The sequence below is a fragment of the Ochotona curzoniae genome, unplaced genomic scaffold (assembly GCF_017591425.1).
Source record: "Ochotona curzoniae isolate NIBS_2020 unplaced genomic scaffold, NIBS_Ocur_1.0 scaffold_3208, whole genome shotgun sequence".
In the NCBI taxonomy this organism is placed as follows: Eukaryota; Metazoa; Chordata; class Mammalia; order Lagomorpha; family Ochotonidae; genus Ochotona; species Ochotona curzoniae.
The window spans coordinates 14,823,364-14,845,447 of NW_024467106.1; the positions used below are offsets into that span (position 1 = coordinate 14,823,364).

The 22,084-nt window shown below is 41.4% G+C and overlaps 1 protein-coding gene across 1 annotated transcript in view; it reads right to left on the reverse strand.

Moving 5' to 3' along the window:
• The window catches only part of PAPPA (pappalysin 1), a 234,249-nt gene that overhangs the window by 164,766 nt on the left and 47,399 nt on the right, over nt 1-22,084 (reverse strand). The window contains exons 3-5 of the mRNA XM_041004621.1: nt 13,073-13,218; nt 7,768-8,061; nt 5-197 (exon numbers count right to left, since the gene is read on the reverse strand). Of these exons, the coding sequence (XP_040860555.1) occupies nt 5-197; nt 7,768-8,061; nt 13,073-13,218 (633 nt within the window). The remainder of the gene's footprint in view (nt 1-4; nt 198-7,767; nt 8,062-13,072; nt 13,219-22,084) is intronic.

Below are 22,084 nucleotides of genomic sequence, written 5' to 3' on the forward strand. Positions count from 1 at the left end.
TCACCTTTCAAAGGAGTGGCCGTCGATGGGTGGGAACCACTCCAGCGTCACAGAATCTGTCGTGTGGCTTACAATCTGGGGTGCAAGGGCAACAGGAGCCGGCTTACTGGAGGGCTGCCAGCCCTGGTACACCAGGTCCAAGTAGCAGTGCATTCTGGCCACTTGATTGGGCGTGAAGGAGTCTGTACAGTCGTCATCTGCAAGCAGGCAGAGGGAGAGATAAGCAAGGAGCTCTTGCTGGAGCGGGCATGCGAGAGAATGATGACGTCTTCCCGCAGCTGAGTGCTAGAACCCCAGGGTTTCCTTGCCAACCCAGGGCTGCCTGTTCCAGTGCTCAAGTCAATGATCTGTGAACAATTTTGTGTGATCATCACTTCTGGAGACAGGTGAGAGGAGGAAACAAGAAGAAGGAAAGGGCAGACAAAACTGGAAAACTGCACCCGAGACTGAGGAGGGTGTTGTCCAGCGGGCACAGCTGAGGACAATGGCATGACAGCTGCCTTTCACAGCCCCCAATTCACTGGTCACTAAGTCACAATCCCTCATCGCCTCCTCCTCTTCATCCCTCACTTGATACCTGTCACTCATTCATTTCGTTGTTTTTATTCATTTCTTGAGCTTACTGATTCCCCAACTCATTCTTTCACCCTCTCATTCATGAATTCCATTGTTCACAAATCTGGCAATATTATCCTTCACAAAGTCCTTCTGAGTGTCTGCCATACATTCTCTGCTATGTGCCAAGGAATGGGGAAGGGTAAAGTGTTGAAAGGTTCTACCCTTGAAGAGCTACTTCTAGCTAAGTAGTTGAGGCCAGTTCATTACAAGAATTAACATTGTTTCAAGGCTGCTAATGTTTGTGATGTCAAACAGTAGGAAAGTAATTGAGGAAATAAGTAACCCAAAAGATTTCAAAGAAGAAGGTACTTGAGGTCAATTAGATTATGTGGCTAAGATTGCAAAAGACGAAAGTTACGCGACAGAGGCACAGTGTCCTATACAAAAGATCATAGATCAGAGAGAGGATCAGGCAGACCTCACGGTACACGGCAGCAGCAGGAACAGTAACCTCTTTTCCACCATGTATTATTGAGACATTCCTCGAGTGCTGGTGGTAAGCATGGTACCACATGCTCTGCTCACATTTAATTCTTTCTCCAGTTGATAATTTTGGAATGTATGGTATTATTTTCCCTATTTTACAGAGGAAGAAATTGAGGGTGGGGATAGGGCAGCTTTCAAGTTCATGGAGCTGAGAAAGACCTGGGACTTGGAACAGGGCTATCTATTAGGGTGATTGCAAGGTAGTGCTTCTCATCTATGTGAAAACTTTTCTGGAGCAGAAATGAAACTTTGGATGGGTAAAGTTTCACACAGGCATGGACAAATGGTATGAAGGGGCTTCGAATATAATCTTCTAGTTTTTTAAAAAATATGATTTAATATGATTTTCAGTGCTTCCAGGGATTGGACACATAGAGGTATCTGAACACTTTGTTTCCAAAGTAGAAGCTGGGCTGCTTCTGCTTTCTTCCTCCACCTGTTTTATTCAGTTGTCCCTGGAATAAGGCAAAGCACTGCTTTGGCTTGGATTCTCAAAACACTACTTGGAGGGGTCTGCCTGGTCAGGATTTCTAAAACTGGACCCCAGACAGAGGAGCTTGGATCTCATTAGATCTTCAGATGAATCCACTACTGGAAATCCTCCAGCACAAACCCAGTTCTCCTTATGAAACAAACAAAAATTAAGTTTGGGCAGGTGCTGGAGAGTTGGACAAGATCTTGAGAATTCAGTTTAGGGAAGGGACTAGCGTGCAAGAGATTTGTATACTGAGCTGCCTTGTATCCCCTCAGTAATTTTTGACAATCTCCCTTACAGCTCCCCGGGGAAGTCTTTAACATGTCTGGAGGAAGCAGAAGAGCCCGACATCCCTTAAAAAGCACTGCAGTAGAGTGACTAATCAAGTAAGTTTCTCTCAAACCCAGATGCACGGTGTAACTCCTTGAATACCAAACATTTGGTGGATTTGCATTGTCTGGAATCCAAACACCTCTGAGAGGGATGAGATTATCATGCAGCTTTTTCAAAGTTAACATGAACTTTGCACTTCACCTTTTTTTAGGCCTGAAAGAGCCAGGGAATAAGTGAAGGAGAGCAGCACGATGGTCAAGGAAGACATTATGCCAAATGGGTAACTTAGTGCGCATGAGATCTGCAGGTGGTTTTATGCCACAAGTTTCCCCATATGTTAGGGGGAGATGGTAATGATAACAAGAATGTTCATCTGAGAACGTGGCTGACGTAAAGGTGCATGTCAAAAACCACGTCTTGTGCATATTCAATGTTTAGTAGATGCAGACTGCCTAATGATTGCAAGGATGTCGTGTGTGTTGTGTGTACTTGTGTAGAATTGGAAAACTTGAAGAAAATTGAAGACTAGAACACAAAACATGAATTCCTTTTTGATCTAGCAATACCACATTCATGAATTCAGTAGCTACTTAAGGAAAATACAAGCCAAAATGTATTTTCAGAATGTTCCTTGAAAGACACTGATGATGATAAAACTATAAAAAATAACACACTGTAAGTGATTAGGGGAATTGCTGTATACTTTAAGGACCAAATGGAGAATAGGAGCAAATATAGTATTATTAAGAATGATGTAATATTAAGACTTAGCTCCACCACGTGTAAATTTTAAATCAAATATAACCTATAGAACTGTGGAGATTCAACCAGTTGGGTAATATATAGCATTTATCAAGATGAACAAGGTTTAAAATTTTTTTCTCTATCCAGTTGATGACAATTGCTATTTTTCTCTTTTCCTTTTGTAACTTAAAAATTAACCATCTCCATGTCATTTAAAATATTTAAACATTGATGGGTGATACAGTTTATTAGGGGAACAGAAATGAATTGGAGCTTGAAGGCTTAAAGTCAGAAAATGTCTGTCCCAGAGTACATCCTCTAGAGAATCAGCTGCTATCAGCATCTTGGGGGAAAATCCTAAGGAATTTCTGTTTATCACAAATGCTCTGTCTTAATTAGCTTATGTCTAGCCAACCCCACTTGGCCTCTTGCCCTTAATCACCTCTTCTTGATATCTGCATCTGAAGCTCTCTTTCTCCAGGACCAGTCAGCTCATCTTGGTCCTCTGTTCCCATTTTGTTCCTAAGCAGAAAGAACTTTGAGCAGTTTGCTGGGAGCAGGGAGAGGCGCCCGTGTTGTTGACACAGAGCCCTGAAGTTGCTATCTGAACTTTGTTATCAAGAAGTTTCCACCTGTCAGGTTATATTGTGCAGAAGTTAACAACTTGGAATTGCCTTGGCTCCTTGCAGAATTTTGGGCAATACACTGATTTCTGAGAGTCTTATTTTCACTTCCTGAAATTAACTGGATGATGACATCTGCTTAACTTAATCTCAGAATACTAAGTGGCCTTTTGTAAAAGTCTGTCCTTTGTTGCTTTAATAAATAATACTGATAATGACAAATAGTTAAGAGTTACAGCTATTCAGTATAGAACATTTGGAATGTACTAAAAAGAAATTTACACAGAAAACTGATTATATAGATATGATACTCATAATTAATACATTTTGTGTACATGCAAATATGAATGTATTGGCAGTAGCTTTCTGTAACTGTCAGTATTACATACATACACACACACTATATATATGGTTCTGTGACCATTCTGAACATTAAGAACTTAGCAAATAATTCTCCTAATTGTCTTTATGGAATGCAGGGCAGTTGTGGTTCCCTTAGTTTTATATTATACCTGCCATTCCCGCATGGTATTGATGAAGTTACTGAGGCTGTGAGAGAAGGGCAGCTTGTCTAGGATCAATGCTAGGACATGGAGGATTCAGGTTCTGTCACCTTAGCTCCAAACTTCATGCTGAAATCACCACACCACATCTTCTTCTTTAAAAAGATTTGCTTATTTATTTTGTAAGGCTGTTACAGGCCTGATGAAATAATCTAGTGTCTAAATCCTTGCCTTGCAACTGCCAAGATCCCATACGGCTACTGGTTTGTGTCCTGGCTGCTCCACTGTCCATACAGCTCCCTGTTTGTGGCCTGGGAAAGCAGTAGAGAATGACCCTGCACCCTCATGGCCCAGAGGAAGCTCCTGGCTTAAGATTGGATTAGCTCTTGACATTGCTGCCATCTGGGGAGTAAACCAGTGGAAGGAGGATCTTTCTCTTTGTCTCTTCTCTCTGTAGATATGACTTTCCAATGAAAATAAAATAAATAAATAAAAAGAAAAGAAAAAGAAAAAAAAATTCTGTTATACAGACAGAGCAGTCTTCCATCTGCTAGTTCACACCACAAATGATCACAAGGGCTGGATTGGCCAGCACTAAGGCAGGCTGAAGCCAGGACCGTCTTAAGGATCTCCCACATGGGTGGCAGGGGCTTAGACATTTGACTCATCTTTTGCTGCTTTTTCCAGGCCATTACAAGGCACTGGATCAGCTGTGCCAGTGCAGCAGCCAGCACATGAGTTTTCTCCTGTGTGGAGCACCAGCATTGCAGATAATTTCCGTACCCACTATGCTACAATGCTGGGCTCTAGTCGGCTTCCTTCCATACCCATCAGCCATCATCTACCTCATCTTTAGTAGCCACCCAATGTCCTAGTGTATGGATATCCTGTGATTTATTTTGGCAAATCATTATCTTTAAACTTCTAAGAGGTTTCAAATTTTTTATACATATGAACGTTTTATAACTGGCACATAGTAAATACATAATACATATTTTAAAAATAAATATTACTAACAACATTTTTTTATTGCAAAGTCTTTAAACTGTGTTGTTTTTCAAAATCTATTCCTTAGACATAGAACTCCTATATCAAAGCGTGTGTGTGTGTGAGAGACAAGGGCCCAGCACAAAGAAAGATGAAAATTTTCCTGCACTCTCAAGGGGATCTCAACGGGAAGGTCCTCCCTGAGGCGTCCCCATGGCTTACGCCCTTCAAAAAGTAGAGTTGGAGTTGCTATCGACTCTCTGTCAAGGAGGCATCGCACAGCGATCTCTGGCTATTGTCTGGCTACTGACCTCCACTCACCGTTATCATCTTACCTGATGCTTGCTTAAACACTCAGACCTTCTTAACCTTCCAAGAAGTGAAAAATAATTTGCTAATAACAGAGCCTCTTGCAGTGAGAAAGAAGAAGGCTTCAGTCTCATCGTTGTCTTGGTTTATATGTGTGATCCTGGACAAGTTACTTGAGATCTCTAAACCATACTTTTTGGGTTATTATGAAGATTCAATGAGAGAAGACTCTAAAATTTTGCAAAGGGCCCAGCATGTAATAAACTTTCAAGAATTACTTTAGGCATACAAAAGCCAATATGGTAGCAAGCCATATATGGCCACTTCCAACTAAAATTAAAATAATTTAAGTTTATTACGTCAAGGAGTCAATCATGCTAGTTGTATTTCCAAGTGCTCACTGGTCACATTTGGCTAGGGCTATGCTCCTGGCTAGCCCAGGCAGAGAGCACAAATCCAATCTGAGCAAGCTGCATTGAACAGAGCCATGCTAACTAGACCCCTTATGTGACTACTGACTAGGCTTGAGAGAGAAGCATCCTTGAAGGGAAAGCTTTTGTGTCTCCACCTTCCTTTCCTGATGGAGGGAGTCCCGACGAGGGCTCTCCCCAGCCCTGAGAACCCAGTTCTGTTCTGCGTTTTGATTTTGATCCAGCTGCTTTTGTCACCTCATCTATCAGAGATCCTAAGAAAAACAAACATTTCCAAGCTCATGGTTGCCTTGGATATGCTTTTGCGGGTGTAAGTTTGTTATCGTAGCTTGGTGAATTAGTTCTGCTGTTAATGGGTCACTGAGCTGAGGGGTTCCTTAAAAAAAAAACAACAGTAAATCAATCACCCTATAGATATGTACAAAGAGGAACAAAAAATGTTTTAGTTTATGGGGGTCTGGTAACTAGTGGCAGCTTCTGGGCCCCTAAGAGGCTGGCAAACGTCCAAACTCATGTTATTGTTTATTTTCCATGTGTGTTGAGCTGGCCTAGGAAAGGTGCTATAGAAATGGATGTAAGCAGGCCTGTTGGAGGGGATGGAACACCGGATGTGAGTGTCAGCACTGCTGGGAATGGAAGGCCAGTGGGAATCAGTATTTGAGGAAATACCCAGCACCCTGGTCTTTTTTTTTTTTTTTTTTTTTTAGAGAGAGACTCAAACCTAAGGACTCTCATATACCAGAGTTGGGCTTGGGGTTTGTGACCTCTCAAAGGACGCCAGGTGTGGCCTGTGTGAACCCTGTCCTGGAGAGACTCCAGAAGTCATCAGCACAGGACACAGGAACTACTGGGGATCATCCAATCCTTGGAGTTTCTGTGGCAAAACTGCAAAGGAGGCAAAACTTCCCAGGAAGCAAAGACAGAAGAGAATTTTCCTGATTCCAAAAGGAATACGTGCCTGGGACCCCCACTTACTTATCTACCATGGACTGTCCCCAGATCTCTGTAAAACAGAGCACAAATGTCATCCACGTTGCTCCTTTCCCCCAGGCAGTCATTGCCCAGGTTTCATTTAAAGAATGGCACAACAGAAGGACAATGGTAGATGGTATTGGTGAACATCAGTGTTTCATCCATAAAGCTGAGATCGCTCTGATAGCACAGATTTATTTGAGAATTAAATGAGATGGAACATATAAAAGTTCTTTATAGTCAATAAATCGTTATATGGTAAAAATATTGTTATTGATGCAAATCAATTTTATAAGCGTGTAATGAGAATTTATTTTTTTCTCTCTCTTTGTCCCATCTTTCCTTCCTTCCTTTTACCTAACAGACACAGGAAGTATTGCACCCTTTGATAGGTTCTGGAAACATGCCAGTAGTAATGCATTAGATCCAATCTCTACTTTTACTGAATTTGCTTGTTCTCAGCGGAGAGAATCAGTTATTAAAATGAAATTTAATGCTGGAATGCTGGGTCACCAACTGCATTGCACAAGGATTATTGACTAACCTGGCCAGTAAAGAGGACTATACCGGGCTAGAAGAAGCAGGATTTAGTTTTAGCTTTCAAAGGTGCTAAAAGAGCACCAGCTGGCCTTGGGTGCCACATGCCAAAGAAGTGATCTTCCTGGAACCCAGTGAAAAAGCCCTTAACACTACATAAATGACTGTAATTTTTTAAAAAAATGCTAAAATAGATACATGCAGTTAGGGAAACAGTATGCCCAATCTCATGTAATGATTTGATATTTGCAAAATGAAAAGCACATTTTCTTCTGAAAAATAAAAAAGATGAAATGAAAGAGTAGCGATCTCATGTTTATGTGAGGGAGATCTGAGTTAAATTAAAAAATGGTTCAATAATGGCCAGCTTAGAAAAATACAGCTGTAAAAAAGGTTACCTAGGAGATCAAATTCAAAGATTGGATTTTCTTATGAAAAATGATCCAAGGAAGCGAGGACTGGGGGATGCAAGGTGCGCTGGTGGTGGAGTGTGATCATCCGCCTGCGTTTTCTGGATTTTAGTCCCAGCCACCCTCCTAAAGTGAGGTTTTCTGGGGGAGCGTCGGAATAAAAAACACCGTCCTCTAACCTCTAAAATTCCCAGGAAAACAGTATTATTCTGAAATGAAGGATGACAACTCTTCTGGCTTTAGAAAAGTAGGCAACTTGTTCAAGGCATTTTTGGAAGCAGGACTGTAGCCTGCAGTAGGCATACAGCACCAGCAAATATATGGAGCATAGGGTCTTACCTGCATAGCTCATGAAGTTGTTGTATGGGGTGTTAAAGAAGCTATGGAAGCCACAGGTGTCATTGCCTGGCATGGGATCACCGCAGAACTTATGTTTCGGGGCCGGGTTGGTGTCATTGCAGAGATCTCCAGTTTCAAAGGAGGGCTCTGTCTCCATGCAGGGGTCACTGCAGGACTGGATCTCTGAGATCCCTCGGAAGGTGTGGTAGAGACCCAAGCTGTGCCCGATCTCATGGATCATGGTGTTGGTGTGCCCAGGAATGCCGTAGAAAGCGGGGTTCAAGACAATGCCACCTACAAGAGGAAACCAGAGCGTTAGGCTAGCTGGGTGCTTCTGCTTCCTGGTAGAAGAATCTCCAAAGCAATTAAAGATGAAGAAGTTGTGCCCTCCAAAATAACAGGTGTCTTCTTTTTGGCTTCACAACCCATGACATGAAAGCAAGTATTATCAGTGCAGAAAGGAGTTTCAAAAGTCATTTTGTACAATTCCTCTACTTTTCAAAGATTAAAATACACATTTCTAGGGAGATGAAAACTTCAAGCTCTTTAAAAGAAGCGGCATCCTTAGACTTAGATTTCTGGGGTGATAAATCCTTCCACCTCAATCCTTTCCTTAGAAAGTAAGGCTGGATCTAATTTGCAAACATTCTGCTTGTTCTGGGTAAATGAAGCCTTAAAGCTTAGATGTTTTGGTAGAGTTTTTATTTTGCCTCCACTACTACTGTGACATGTATTGAGTTAACACCACCTCTAAATTCCATTCTCTTCATGTTTGATACTGTATGAACACATTTTAAGGCCAAGATTACATGTAAACAGTGTTCATCAAACTTACAGTTTCTTCAGCAATTGTTGTGTGTCTTCAAGCCCAGTGTTGGTATCATATAGATAAAATCATTGTTACCATCTCAAAATTCAATAGGAGAGGCACTGATTCATAGAGAGGCAAAGTAACCGAGCTTCGATGAAGAGTAAGTGAGGAGCTAGAATTGGAGGACAGGTCTTTGGCCAAGAATCTTTATCTGTGTTCTACCGCTAATGGCTACTACAAGTGTCGGAGTGTAGTATTCATTGCACTTGATGAATATTGCCTGAATGCTGACTAATATAAACCATGTTTCAGGGCAAATAATCACATGTAAGCATACAGAATAGTGCCTGGCCTTCCAAAGAACAAGCAGCTTAAACATCACATGGCAATTCTCACCAGATTAAAGAATCCCAGACCACGTCCCAGACCTGGGGAATCACAATTTATTTTTGTAATGCCCCACCCCTCAGTTCTCTTGGGCATTTCTGCTTCTGTCTTTACTGGAAAGTCAGATTTACAGAGGAAGGAGAGAAAGAGAAAGATCTTCCATCTGCTGGTTCACTTCCCAAGTGGCCACACAGCTGGAGCTGAGCTGATCTGAAGTGAGGTAATTCTTCTGGGTGCAGGTTCCTAAGGCTTTGGGCCATCCTTGACTGTTTTCCCAGGCTATAGGCAGGGAGCTGGAAGGGAAGTGGAGCAGCTGGGGTAAGAATTGGTGGTCATGTGGGATCTAGGCACAGGCAAGTTGCGGACTTTAACCACTAGGCTATCATGCCAGGCCCATCACAATCTATTTTAAGCAGATTCTTGGATGACTTTTCTACCCATTTTCATTTGAGAAGCAGTGGTCTAAATGACACACCCCAGAGTACTGAACATTGCTTAGCTAATAGAATTGGATAGAATAGAATTCAGGAGGACATAAAGAGAAACAGAAGATCCCTTATTGTGCTTGTGTGTTTAAAGATTTATTTATTTTTACAACAAAGTCACATTTACACAGAGAACGAGAGACAGAAAGAAAGATCTTCCATCTGCTGGTTTACTCCTCAAAGGGCCACAATGGTTGGAGCTGAGCTGATCTAAAGTTAAGTGCCAGGAGATTCTTCCTGGTCTTCTACTGGGGTACAGGGTCCCAAGGTTTTGGGCCATTCTAGACTGCTCTCATGGGCCACGAGCAGGTAGCTGGGAAGCAACTGGAGCAGCTGGGACACAAATGGAGCCCATATTGGAGTCCCAGGGGAGAATTAGTCAATCGAGTCATCACACCGGGCCATGTTCTTATACTTGTATCTACAAACCACATGGCTTCTGCTTAAAAAATTAATTGGAAGTTTTGAAAACAATTTTTTAAATTAAAAAAATGAGGAAGTATCTGTTCCATGTTCATTTAAGCACTGAAGAGACACATGCAGGCTGGCAGAAGATAGTTAAATTTTAAAATTCAAATATACTTAAGGAAATGTTATACCTCAGTTGCAAAAACCTTGTAACTAGGGGCTTAGCGTGCACAGCAACTTATAAAGAAATTGTGAGAGAACAGTGCTTTGTTGATCTGGACCGGTATGGAGGAACTTTTTTTTAGAATGTAAAGTCAAGGGGATTAGCTTGCTCAGTCAAGGGAATCGCAAATCTATTAATTCTGAATTGTGCAGAGTCTTCTGACTCAAAGGTAAAGATGTGTGTGTGTGTGTGTGTGTGTGTGTGTGTGTGTGTGTGTGTGTGCCCGTGCACACGTGTGTGGGTATGAGAAGTGGGAGGCAGATGCAGGGAGAAAGAACAACTGAGACAGAAAATCTTTCTCAATTATTTCCTTCAATCATAATATGAAACACAATCTCCTTCTCACCCGAAGCTTTTTACACGGATCATGGCATAACAATAGGAAAAGAGGGAGAAAGAGTATGTTTGATTGGGGCTACTGCAGAAGAATTGCGTATGATCAACATTGCCATGGAAGGGGAGGAGACAGTTCGGATATAAGCTGTGACAAACCTGACATGTGTTGCAATTCTCTTGCTTCATCTTGCGCTTGTGATCTTGGGACATGGACTTGGCATGTACAACAGCTACAACAGTGCCAATGACGTTCAGTCTCTCTATGAGAGAGCAGGGGAGAGTGCCTGGTTGTTCCCCCTTTCAGCGACAACGTTAAGATTCCAGAATGAATGTATAGGTTGGCACTGCTTGATTTACTGATCTCTTTCTAACTCACCCCTTTCCGCAGAGCACTTGAGTCCTGTTTCACTGTTTCTCTTAAAAGATGAAATAGCTTGAAGCTGACATCATCCTGAAATACTACAATATGCTATGGATTTCTAGCCTCTCGTATTCCTGGTCCTGTGCCAGTCTCTGAAATTTATGGAATTATCAGGAATATTTTTCTCTAATCCTAGAAACCTGCCAATCAACTCTTCTCAGATTCTGATCATGGCAATTTTAGTTGCTTTTCCAACAGGATAGAATTTCAGAGCTGATAAGGATCCTAGGAAGCCATTTAATCCAACCTGCTTATTTTGAGAAACTTTGGTTTTGGGGGGGGGGAAAGGGAAAGAGGAGTTAGGGGATAAGGGGAACAGACATGCCTAAGGCTGTGCTGTTAATTGAAGTCTTACTTGAGTACTACCATGCATGTGAGCTTTTATTTAGCATGATTCGCACATGACACAAACTGATCATCTTCAAGTTTGCAGGAGTTTCACATTCTCTTCTGCTCAACGTCTGTCTGTCTGTGTCAATCTCTCTAGCTATTCATCCGTCAGCTATGTCATTTCTCAACTTGGGCCTCATTCTTTGCTGTGTCCATTGTACAACAGTTAGCAGCATCACTGGTTTTTATCCACTAGATGCCAGTAGCATTCTCCCATCTGGAGCAACAAAAAATGTCTCTAGGTATTCATATATGTCTCCTAAAGAACAGATTCCACCACACACTAACAACTAGATACTTATCTTAATTTTTTAAGATTTATTTATTATTTATTGGAAAGTCAGATATATAGAGAGGCAGAGAGATAGAAAGAGTGGCCATAATGGCTGGAACTGAGCTGATCAGGAGCTAGTAGCTTCTTCCAGGTCTCCCACTTGGGTGCAGGGTCCCGAGGCATTGGGCCTTCCTTGACTGCTTTCCCAGGCCACAGGCAGACAGCTGGGTGGGAAGCAGGGCCGCTGGGATCAGAACTGGCTCCCGTATGGGATCCAAGTGTGTATAAGACAAGGAGTTTAGCCACTAGATTAATACACTGGACCCTAGATATTTATTTTTGTGTCTGTCTTTATACAAGCATGCAAACACAAACAAAACTGCCTTCTTTCCTGAGACACAGGTGAGAAATGAGAGAAGTCTGGAGGAACAAAGTCTGATTTGATTTGCATAGCTTCCATACTGGAAATGGCAGAGAATCTTATCTCCAGAATATCATAGATTTAGAGCGGTGGCTGACGTCTGGATGCATCCCTGCAGACGAAGCGGATCTGATAGCACATCCAACACTGACACTCTGCTGAGTCCTAACATTCTAGATGAAGATGTTCACTGAATCATCAGTACTCTTTGTTGTAAATAATGAGAACAATCCACCGAGGACAAAATGGTCACATGAATTGTGGAGCCCTAGTTCAATGGAATATTATATGGTTATTAAAAATCTCTTTGGAGAGATGAAAATAACCCAAAGGGATGTTTTTCATTATGACTTCAAGCAGAAAAAGTGGCATGGTATCTAATTCTAAGACTTCTGCAACATGGAAAAATGAGATAGCACAATAGTAAGGGGAAAGAGAACACAAAATTGCTTCGATGTTATGAACTGAACTATACACAAGTAAAAACTTGCATGTCTACATATAGCCCTGGACGGAAAGAGCGCGTGGAAAAATCAAAATGAAAAGAACTCCACTGTTTAGGGGCTCTAGTTCGTAAACCTGTCATTTCTGACTTTTGGTGATTCATTTGGATAAACCTATGGTTTATTTATGGATATGAGTAATTTTAGTGTTAAGGAGAGTTCCTGGTGCTGTCATTGAGTGGAACATGGAAGAAACATGGTTTCTCACAAATAAACCTTCTCTTGTGCTCATGATGTGCTTCAAGACTGCCTACAACTTACTACACAAACACAGTTGTTTGCCAGGCTGAGATGATACCTGCATGAACTGGGAAACGTAGGATGTAAGGAGAAAGCAATCAATTGGCAGATTTGGAAAGCTGAGTTTGATTGTGGTTCTCTAACTTATCTGTGATTTTGGATAAGCCCTAGTTCTTCTCTGGATCTCGGATTTCTAATTGGTTAAAGAAATTGTTAACAATGTGGCACTATTTCTATTAGAAAATTCCTGCTGGTCACTATGATATAGGAGCGTCACAGTTTTGTCCACTAAAAAGTAATAAATGGATTGATCACCTCCACCACCATGAGGCTTGTGATAATCATTGCAACTAAGTTCATTACTGTGCTATTTCAGCTTCTTCCTTAAGGAGTTCCTAAGACTCACCCAAGTGCATTAGGGCTTCCTTGTCCCATGGCCAAGTTGCTACTCCTGCCAGCTCTTCCTCTGAGGAGTTTGCAAAGAAAATATTGAGATGTGTTGATCCATCCAATCTCAGAATGCTCTTCAGCTCATTAACATCCAAATAGGCTCTGAAATAGAAAAAAAGACCTTGCTAACATCATCATCCCCAAAAGGTACTATTCAAACAACAGGTATTCCACTCCCCAGGTGATTAAGAGCTGCTGCTATGTGCCAGATATTCTGATAATCTCTTTCTAAATTACACTTCATTGTGTTCCCCTGATAATATTGAGATGATCCCATTTCACAGACAAGGTAATTAAGTCCTTTTAAATTCAAGAGCCTTGCCAACATCGGAGTTTATGAATAGCTGATTTCAACTTTGAACAACCATTTATCTGTAGTCAACATTTGTGCCCCATAAGATATTTTTATACTGATAGGACAGCACAATATGAGTATAGTCAAGAACAGAAACCACGAAGAAAATATGATTTCTAGCCTTGTTCTCTTCTTTAATTAATTCACCATAGACCCTGGACTACCTACTTGCAGAATACAAAACTGCACTGAAAGATCTATTTTCCTATCTGTATCAACACCATAAGAGGCTCTTACTCTTTTCTCAAGGTGAGTAACAGGTGTCCTAACATTATTAAAGGCAGTGAAAAGTTGTAAAACAGGTGTGCATGGTTGATACTGACTAGCTCGGAAGTTTATTTTCTTTCAGATATCAAAATACTTCCCATAGATGATCCTGCATTCTGTAAGCCTCTATTTTTTAATCTGTAAAATAGATCAGAGAGGGATACTGCATTCGGTGTTGCTGCTGTTGTAGACTGACATTTCTTCAAAATGAATTAAGTGTGTGTGTGTGTGTGTGTGAGAGAGAGAGAGAGAGGAAAAGAGAAAGAGAGAGAAAGAGAGAGAGGGAGGGAACTATAAAAAGACTTATCTATGCTATGTGCTCAAGAATCAATAATTGCCTTGGGAAATAAGATTCTCTCATGAAAACATAAACACTGAGTGTGAGGCACTTGCCCTTTGCTTTGGGTTGGTGAGGGGTTTTTTAAATTGTTTCTCCCCAGTGAGTTCTGACAGGATATATACAAGGTGCCCACCAACAATGGTTCCTTCTTCCTCCCCTCTTGTAGTAACAGAAGGGCATCCCCATTTACAGGAGAGTCAATTCTAAATTCCCTTTGATCACACCCTACAAGATTAAAACTGCTCTTCAGCCCAATTTGTCTACACCCTCTGTTGGGCTTTCCTCTGGGACCAGGCAGCGTTTCTGATACTCAACATGATGCGATACCCATTGATGTTTTCCTTCACGTTCTTTGCTTTGCTCAAACTCTGTTTAACACTTTGTCCTCTGATAAAATGGTTTTGTGTATACTCTGGAATTGCTGCTTCAGGAATCCAGCACACCTCCAGCTCCTTCCCCATCTCTGTTATGTGCTTACTTCTTCATAATAGTGCATGTTCTCATATCCTCTATTCCAACTAAGTGATTTACCCCTCTTCCATGGCCATCTGTGGGTCAGGAAGGGTTACCCAGTCATCCATATACTCAGTTCTCAGTTCAGGGCTTCCTGTCTGGAAAGCACTCAGTAAATATTGATGGGGTTGAATTTAAACCTGGAGAGATAAAGTTAAGGCATTTAGGTACCCCATCTTGATTTCAACAATTGTGGATTTACAAGGCCTCAGTGTACTTATAGTATGTTTGGATTATTTTACAATTGCCTTTTGATTTCCAAGGTATCTCTGTAGGTCACAAACTGATGCTTCTACCCCATCATGAGTAGGGTAAGGCTAATACCTACAGAGTGCTTTCGGATGCCCGTGTCATAGAAAATCCCAAGACTAAGACCCCAAATATTTCCATACTTTTATGACTACAAAAATGTTAGCTTGAATTGGTGACGCAGTCAGGGGAGGTTGCAGACATGGTTGTGGACAAATCATATGTTGAACCTTTCTTCCCGTTAAGAACTCATATTCAGCTTCTTACACTGGAAGCCTTATGAGGAGTTTTAGTCAGAGAGGTAAAGCAGAAAGGAGAAATCCAATACTGGAATTTCCTTCTGTGCTAACACTTGTTTTAGGTATTCCGGCCTTAGTGTATGTGTTCACACTTCTGTTCAGCATTTGAACTCGTGTAGTAGAATAGGTGACCTAACACATTCCCAAGCTACAGTCCAAGGCTTGAAGTCTGCATTTCTCCATGTAGTTTGCACCACTGTGGGTATTTCATTTAACTTTCTGTCTCCCAGTTGCTTTGGGAACAGTACAAGGGTGATAACAGTGTCTGCTACATGAAGTTTTTCTGAGGATTAGGCTAGTAATGGCTGCATAAAGTGTTTAGAATATGCCTGGCATGGAGAAAACCTTCAGGACGCGCTGCTTAGCTATGTCTATCAGGTATTCCCATCTTACAGATGAAGGAACAAGGGTTCAGAGATCACACAACTAGTGAGAAGGCCGCGTCAACTCTTCCAACAACTTAACCCTCATTTACAAGCTCATCCGGGCATGTGGTAAAAAGAGAACACATGGGAGGAGAAGAAAAACACAGGAGAGCCAAGATTTTCTTGGATCCTCCCTTTCTGCATTATTTATTATTTTCTAATTAATTTGTCCATTTCCATCAAATGTTCTCTCAGAGAATACAAATGTTATTAGAGAAAGCCACTTCTGCCCCGTTGCTCTGGCATGAGAGGCTTCGTGAGAGGAAGAGGCAGGGTGGGGTAGGGGCAGGGGAGAGGTTTTAATTGGTTGTTTATTCAGTGTTAATTGTAGAAGCCAATCTTTTCAGGGGGTGGCATTCATCCTGGCCCAAAAGCAGAAATATGGGATGTTGGAGTCTCTCCCTGGTTTGTATGTGGGTTTTGTTTCGTTCTTTGGGAAGCCTCCACTTCCCAAAGGGGGAAGACTCACAGTGGCTAGCCAGATCCCTGGCTCCTCTGGCCTCTCCCTTCCCCATCTCTCTGGGGCGATCCACCAATAGACATAAAAAAAAAGAGCTCCATGGCTAAAAATTTCCCTTATGCTGGCTGAGGTCTTCCCATCAATTCAGAGCCAAGTGCCCCAAATGCAAAAATCTTCAACACCAGCGTCCATGTAGGCATTGCCCTTCCTCCCACTAGCTTATCCCTTCATTGTGATGTTTTTCCCTCCTCCCCTCTCTTGTGAATGGATGGAGGTGGAAGTACAGGATGCCTTTCAGGAATATTGATAGGGAAAGGAAAAGCATTGCTTGGACCCTTTGATTTTCCCTTTGCAACTGTAGGAGCACTTGGTTTGTATACAAGAGAATTTCATAAAGTTCATGGAAAATGGAAACATTTATTTTGATGCCAAAAATGTGAAATCCATTTTTTTTCACAATGTGAATTGTGATAAATATTTTTGAAGGCCCTTTGCAGGTATAAATTTCAAATTTTTGAACCAAATAAAAAACTTTTTAAAAAAGATTTATTTGTATTACAAAGTCAGATATATATATATAGAGACAAGAGAGACAGAGAGGAAAATCTTCCGTCTGTTGATTCATTCCCCAAGTGACCACAACGGCCAGTGCTGTGCCAATTCGAAGCCAGGAGCCAGGAGCTCTACTGGGTCTCCCACATGGTACAAGGTCCCAAGGCTTCGGGCTGTCCTCAACTGCTTTTCCCAGGCTATAAACAGGGAGCTGGATGGGAAGTGGGGCTACCGGGATTAGAACCAGCGCCCTTATGGGATGCCAGCGCTTTCAAGGTGAGGAATTTAGCTGGTAGGCCATGGCCCCTGCCCCAAATCAAAAACTTTTAATTTCACTGTCCATGAACTTTTGAAGTGCCTTCATATAAGTTGTAAATTGGCTAAATTTATTTTAGAAACTCATTGATCCACCCCCAGAAAAATCGATCTAAATTCAAAGTATTATTTGATGATTAATTTATGTATCAATACTATTTAGAGTGGGACAGACGGATCTGAATTTATGGACAAGTTGCTATACCTCTGAGTCTCAGCTCACGGAGATGCCAGCAGAATCTGAAGAGACAGTTTAGCAGCATCAGCACACAAGAGAAAATGCAAGTCCCTCTTTGTAGCCTAGACCCTGATTTCCTGCTATTGTGAAAGAATCTGAACTGACAGTCTGCCTCCATGTGGTTGTGCAGGTCTCAGCTTTTGGTGACTCGAATCCATATTTTCTTTTCCTGAAATGTAAAGCACTGGAGTTCTTATGGTTTCCTGCTCCTGAGAAGGCCCAGGTTTCCCTAGTGATGCCCTTTTGCTAACTATCCCCCTTGGTTTCCTCCGCCTGCCTTGCAGTCTCTCCCACTGAATGCAGGCTTTTAAAATCTAATCATTCCTGCAATGTCCGGCTTCGACTGGATGTACTCTATGTATCCTTTCAAGACCACGTGTGAGACAAGGGTGGTGCTGACCATCTCCTAGGGGTGTTAGGAGGACGGCACTCAACCAGACATGTGTGTAATGTAGTGGCTGTGACTGAGAAAGCACTTGCCACATTCTGTAAGTTACTTACAGAGCATTGCTTCTCGTGCAATAATTATTAGCAATGCAAATTCTTCATAACCTGTAGCTAAAAATGAGTTCTCTCACCCTGTGCCCTGACTTTTAATTCTAGTACTCTGCTTTGTGGCTTCTTAAGATTATGTATTTACTTCTGGGACAGAAAAAAAAATGATACAGTGAGAGAGACAGAAAAACTGAGAGCTTCCCTTGGGTGGCTTGGTTTCCTATTGCCTGCAATAGCTAGGATTGGGATGGGTTGAAGCTGGCATTTAAGAATGCAAACAAGGTCTCTCGTGTGTGTTATAGGGACAGAACTACTCGAACTATCACCACTGAGTCCAGGTTCTGCATCGGCAGGGGGCTGGGATCAGGAGCTGACGATAGAGCACAGGCAGTTGGATGTGTGATGCTGCATACTTAACTGCCAGGCTAAACATCACTCCTGTTTTGTGTTTTACTTGAAGTTCAAGCACCTGTCTTCCCCATTAGAATACAGACTTCAAATTTTATCCCTTAAAAGTTTCCTTGAAGAGATCTGTCACTGATTGGCAACTCTGAGCAACTGTCACTCTCTAAAATTTTCAAACAGGATGAAACAATCCAGGACTGATACTGAATAAGAGGCACAGGTGGGGAATGGTGATAAACTTCTGTAACCATGTGAACTGTACAGCATAGCGCTTTCATATCTGTTAGTGAAGTCACTGTTTCCTTTTGATGGATATGGATGAGTGCAAGGGGCAGAGACTAAGGAGCTACCTGTGGAAAAAGTGGAAACCCCCACTGAATATGGCAGCACAGAGCCTGTGTTACCTGGATATCTGGACACTTCCCACAACACTGTACTGTGCAACTCAAGATCCTACCAGATCAAGAGCTGTGAACACCGACTGCAGTGTTCTTCAGGTCACGCTGGCAATGGAAGACTAAAAAGCAGATGAGTATTTAAAGGATAAAAGCATCCAAGTTAAATGGGTTGAGGACATGCTGCATTAAACAAGGCTAAATACAGATTTTTGTTAATTGTAAAAGTTTTCAGAGTCTTAAACATGTAAAATTAGAGTAAGAGAGATAGTTTATTAAGTGATCCCAAATATATTTGCCCACAGTCCTCAATCCTCTCCTCACATTCACCTTTGCCAAAAATCTGGTAGCAGCAGAACCCAGTTTGGGAAATGTTAAGCTAGCCTGGAATATTCCTTCTAATTCAGATCTTCTTCCCAGATCTGCCTCTCACATGTAGTACCTCAGTGCAACCCATGCACCTGGATTCCACCTTGGAGGCTGTGGGTCCCCTGGAATGTCTGTTTCAGGGGGCCCAGCCCTGATTGCCAAGGCGCCCAGACTTTACCCTCTTGCCAAAACTGCATTTCAAAGCCATGAGTACAGTTCTGGAGAGAGATCAAAGCTCTTTCAACTCAACTGTCATTAGAATATTTTCTTTATGCATCTCACTCGCTGGTGAGTGCCAACAACATATTTCCTAAATGCATTGGCCTGAGATGGTACAACTCTGTAATAATCTGAATGAGAGGGCTGTCAGGGCCTGTTTTATTGAAAGAGAACTAAAAGGGAACCACATTCAAAATGTACAACAATAACAACAACAAATCTCTTAAATGAAATCATGCGGAAAAGTGTGGGAAGGTCCGTGGTTTCTCAATTCTAGAAGCATAATGCACTGTCTCTCCCATGTTACAGAAGTTTGGCTGGAGGTAGGGCTCACAGTAAGTTCAGGTCAAGGTTGACAAGACTATTTCTATTCTTACCCAAAGTAGGTCTCCATTCAGCTATTTTCTCAATACAGAAGTGAGGATATTATAGCAAAATCTCATGCCGTGGATTTTTGATGAGTGAAGGGTAGTCACAAGTGTGTTGCTGGCCATGTGTGTATGCTCTCATTTGAGAAGGGTTTGACTTAGGCTCTGACTGAGAGTGAGCCATTTCCCGGCTGTGACAATTCTGAAAATCCAGTGCAATGTCATTTAAGAAACAAACTGATGTTCCCTCTTCCACTAAGTGACTGTGAGGCTTCGGCTAAGTGAGTATCTGTCTTTTTATCCCATCTAAAAATGCAGACCATAAGATCCAGCCTAGAATCTGGGATATAAAACCATCAAAAGGGAATGCATGAGAAGCATGTTTAGGAAAGCATCTTACTCTTGACAGATCTCCAAGATGCATCACTCCTTTAAGTTTCCTTATGGAGTTACAGAAAGCTGATTTGAGATCCTAGTGTCTTTTGCATTCTCTAGTCCTCACTGTTCGACCCATGTTTTTATCTTCTATTCACAGGGGGTTGTCCTGTCTCTGCAGCTCATGGAACAATCTGCCCATATTATCTAGTTCCAAATTCTGGTTGTAGCTTGTCATTCCCAAAGAGGCTCTCAAGTCCACGAAGCACGACTCCATTTTCAGAACACACTAGACCATTTGAAAATGATTATCAAATATAAAGATCAAAGCAAGATAAACCTCAGAATGTTTATTGCCTCCATATCCTTGTTTCAAGTAATAAGCTTCCTCCAAGCTGTGACCAGTATGAAAACCTAAATTTTGTGTTTTATCCCAAGGGTCCTGATGATCTGGATTTCAGGCTCTTGCTTAGCTTCATTTTATGAAATGCCTAAATCTGCCTTTACTCTCTGTAAAAGACACACAAAAAGTTTGCTTGGAGAGATGGTTAAATTCTTGGAAGCCTGAATGTTTGATTTCTGAAACAGCTTGTCTATTGAAGCTTGACACAACGGGCAAGAGCTATGTGACAACACCAATAAAAGATCAACCAAAAATTGATTGTTCTTTTTTTCACTTATTGGATAAGTCATTCTTACAATTTTTCCATCTTTTGTCCTTTTTTTCTTCCCTTTCTCCTTCCTGCGCTATTATTTCCTACCTTTCTTCATAACTCCGTCTTTCCTACAAATCATTCATAACTCCTTTTCTGTTTCCATTCATCAGCATTTATTGAGATTCTATTAAATAAACTAGAAAGTCAGCACACAAATATCAACAGCAATGCTTTAAATTACCAAAGAATTACACATCTTTGTGAAAGCAGTGCAACAAGTATTTAACGACAAACTACAAACAATAACAAATCACAACAGTGTGACAATATTAAAAATATTTACCATTTACAAAATCTTATGTAATAGTACTGTTAAAGTACTTTTTTATACTTGTGTTACATCTTTGAAGCTCTACAGACCGATTTATAAGTGTAGAAGCCAGGGTTAGTGAGAGGGCACCAGTTATCCAAGGCCTTTTTTACCTTATGTGTCAGAAGTTGGATACAGCATAAAATAGAACCCCGATAACCCCTGGTCCAATGAATGCTGCAGACAGTATACTTTTGCTGGTAGTCTCCTATATTCTCTAACAATAAATGTCGTGACAGAGGAGGCTCCAATTCTGATGTCAATATACAGCGATGACATTATTCAGCTGAAGTTTTATAAGATACACTATGGCTGAGTACTAAGTGAGGAAACCTAGCACACAGCAGAAGTTACATAAATCCCACAGACCTCAAAGAGCATGAAGACTCAGAAACTTCAGGTTCCCACTTAGAAGGGTTGTGCATTTGGAAAACATGTGAGTGAGTAACTGTACACAATGATCCAGCTGGGTCAGCAAGGGTGACAGTAGGAAGGGTCATTCGTACTAGATAATAAAGAAGAAAACCAGTACATCCTGGCCGATTTTATAGAAGAAAATAAAGTGATCTAGTGATTGCATTCCAAAGAAGTTTCTAGAGGAATCAGAGAGATGGTCTATAGGAGGTAGGAAAGTAGAGGAGACATTCACTGTGTCATTAAGAATATCCAACAGGTAAGTGGTATTCATGCATAGGCAGAGTTTAGACTTAGTGGGGGTGAGAGTGAGGGGTGCTGAAACGATGTATGTGATTTCCAATTTGGTATGCCATGGCAGTTAGCCTTTGTCAGACTCAGACCTTGCACATCAAAGCCTCCTTATTGCCACTGGAAAGCCAGCCGAAGATGTATCTTTCAAGGTTGTGCTCTCTGCTGAATCACTTGAGGGCTAATACTTAGTAAGATCATGAGTCTGTAGCTCTTCATAAGTAGGCACCAGGTGATGGCTGGGATAGATCTTAAGTATTTGTATTAGAGAAGAGGAGGGATTCAACAAGAAGCAGCAGATACCTCGTACCTTTCACTAAAGCAACAAAAACAAACCTTGAGGTGGAAGTGAATAGAAATATTAAATTTTGAGGAACAACAACAAAACACTCAAAGGGGAAAAGAGTCACCATGTATAATGTCCCTCAAATCATAAAAGATGCTTCAGAACTATTTTAAAGAAAACAATAAAATAATGTCCAAACACAGGACCTTATTTTAAAATGATGACAATTTACTAGAAAATAATTTGCTGCTATTTTTCGCATTAGCATTTTAGGGGCACTGGGGCAGAAGCAAAGTGTCAGAACATCTGGTC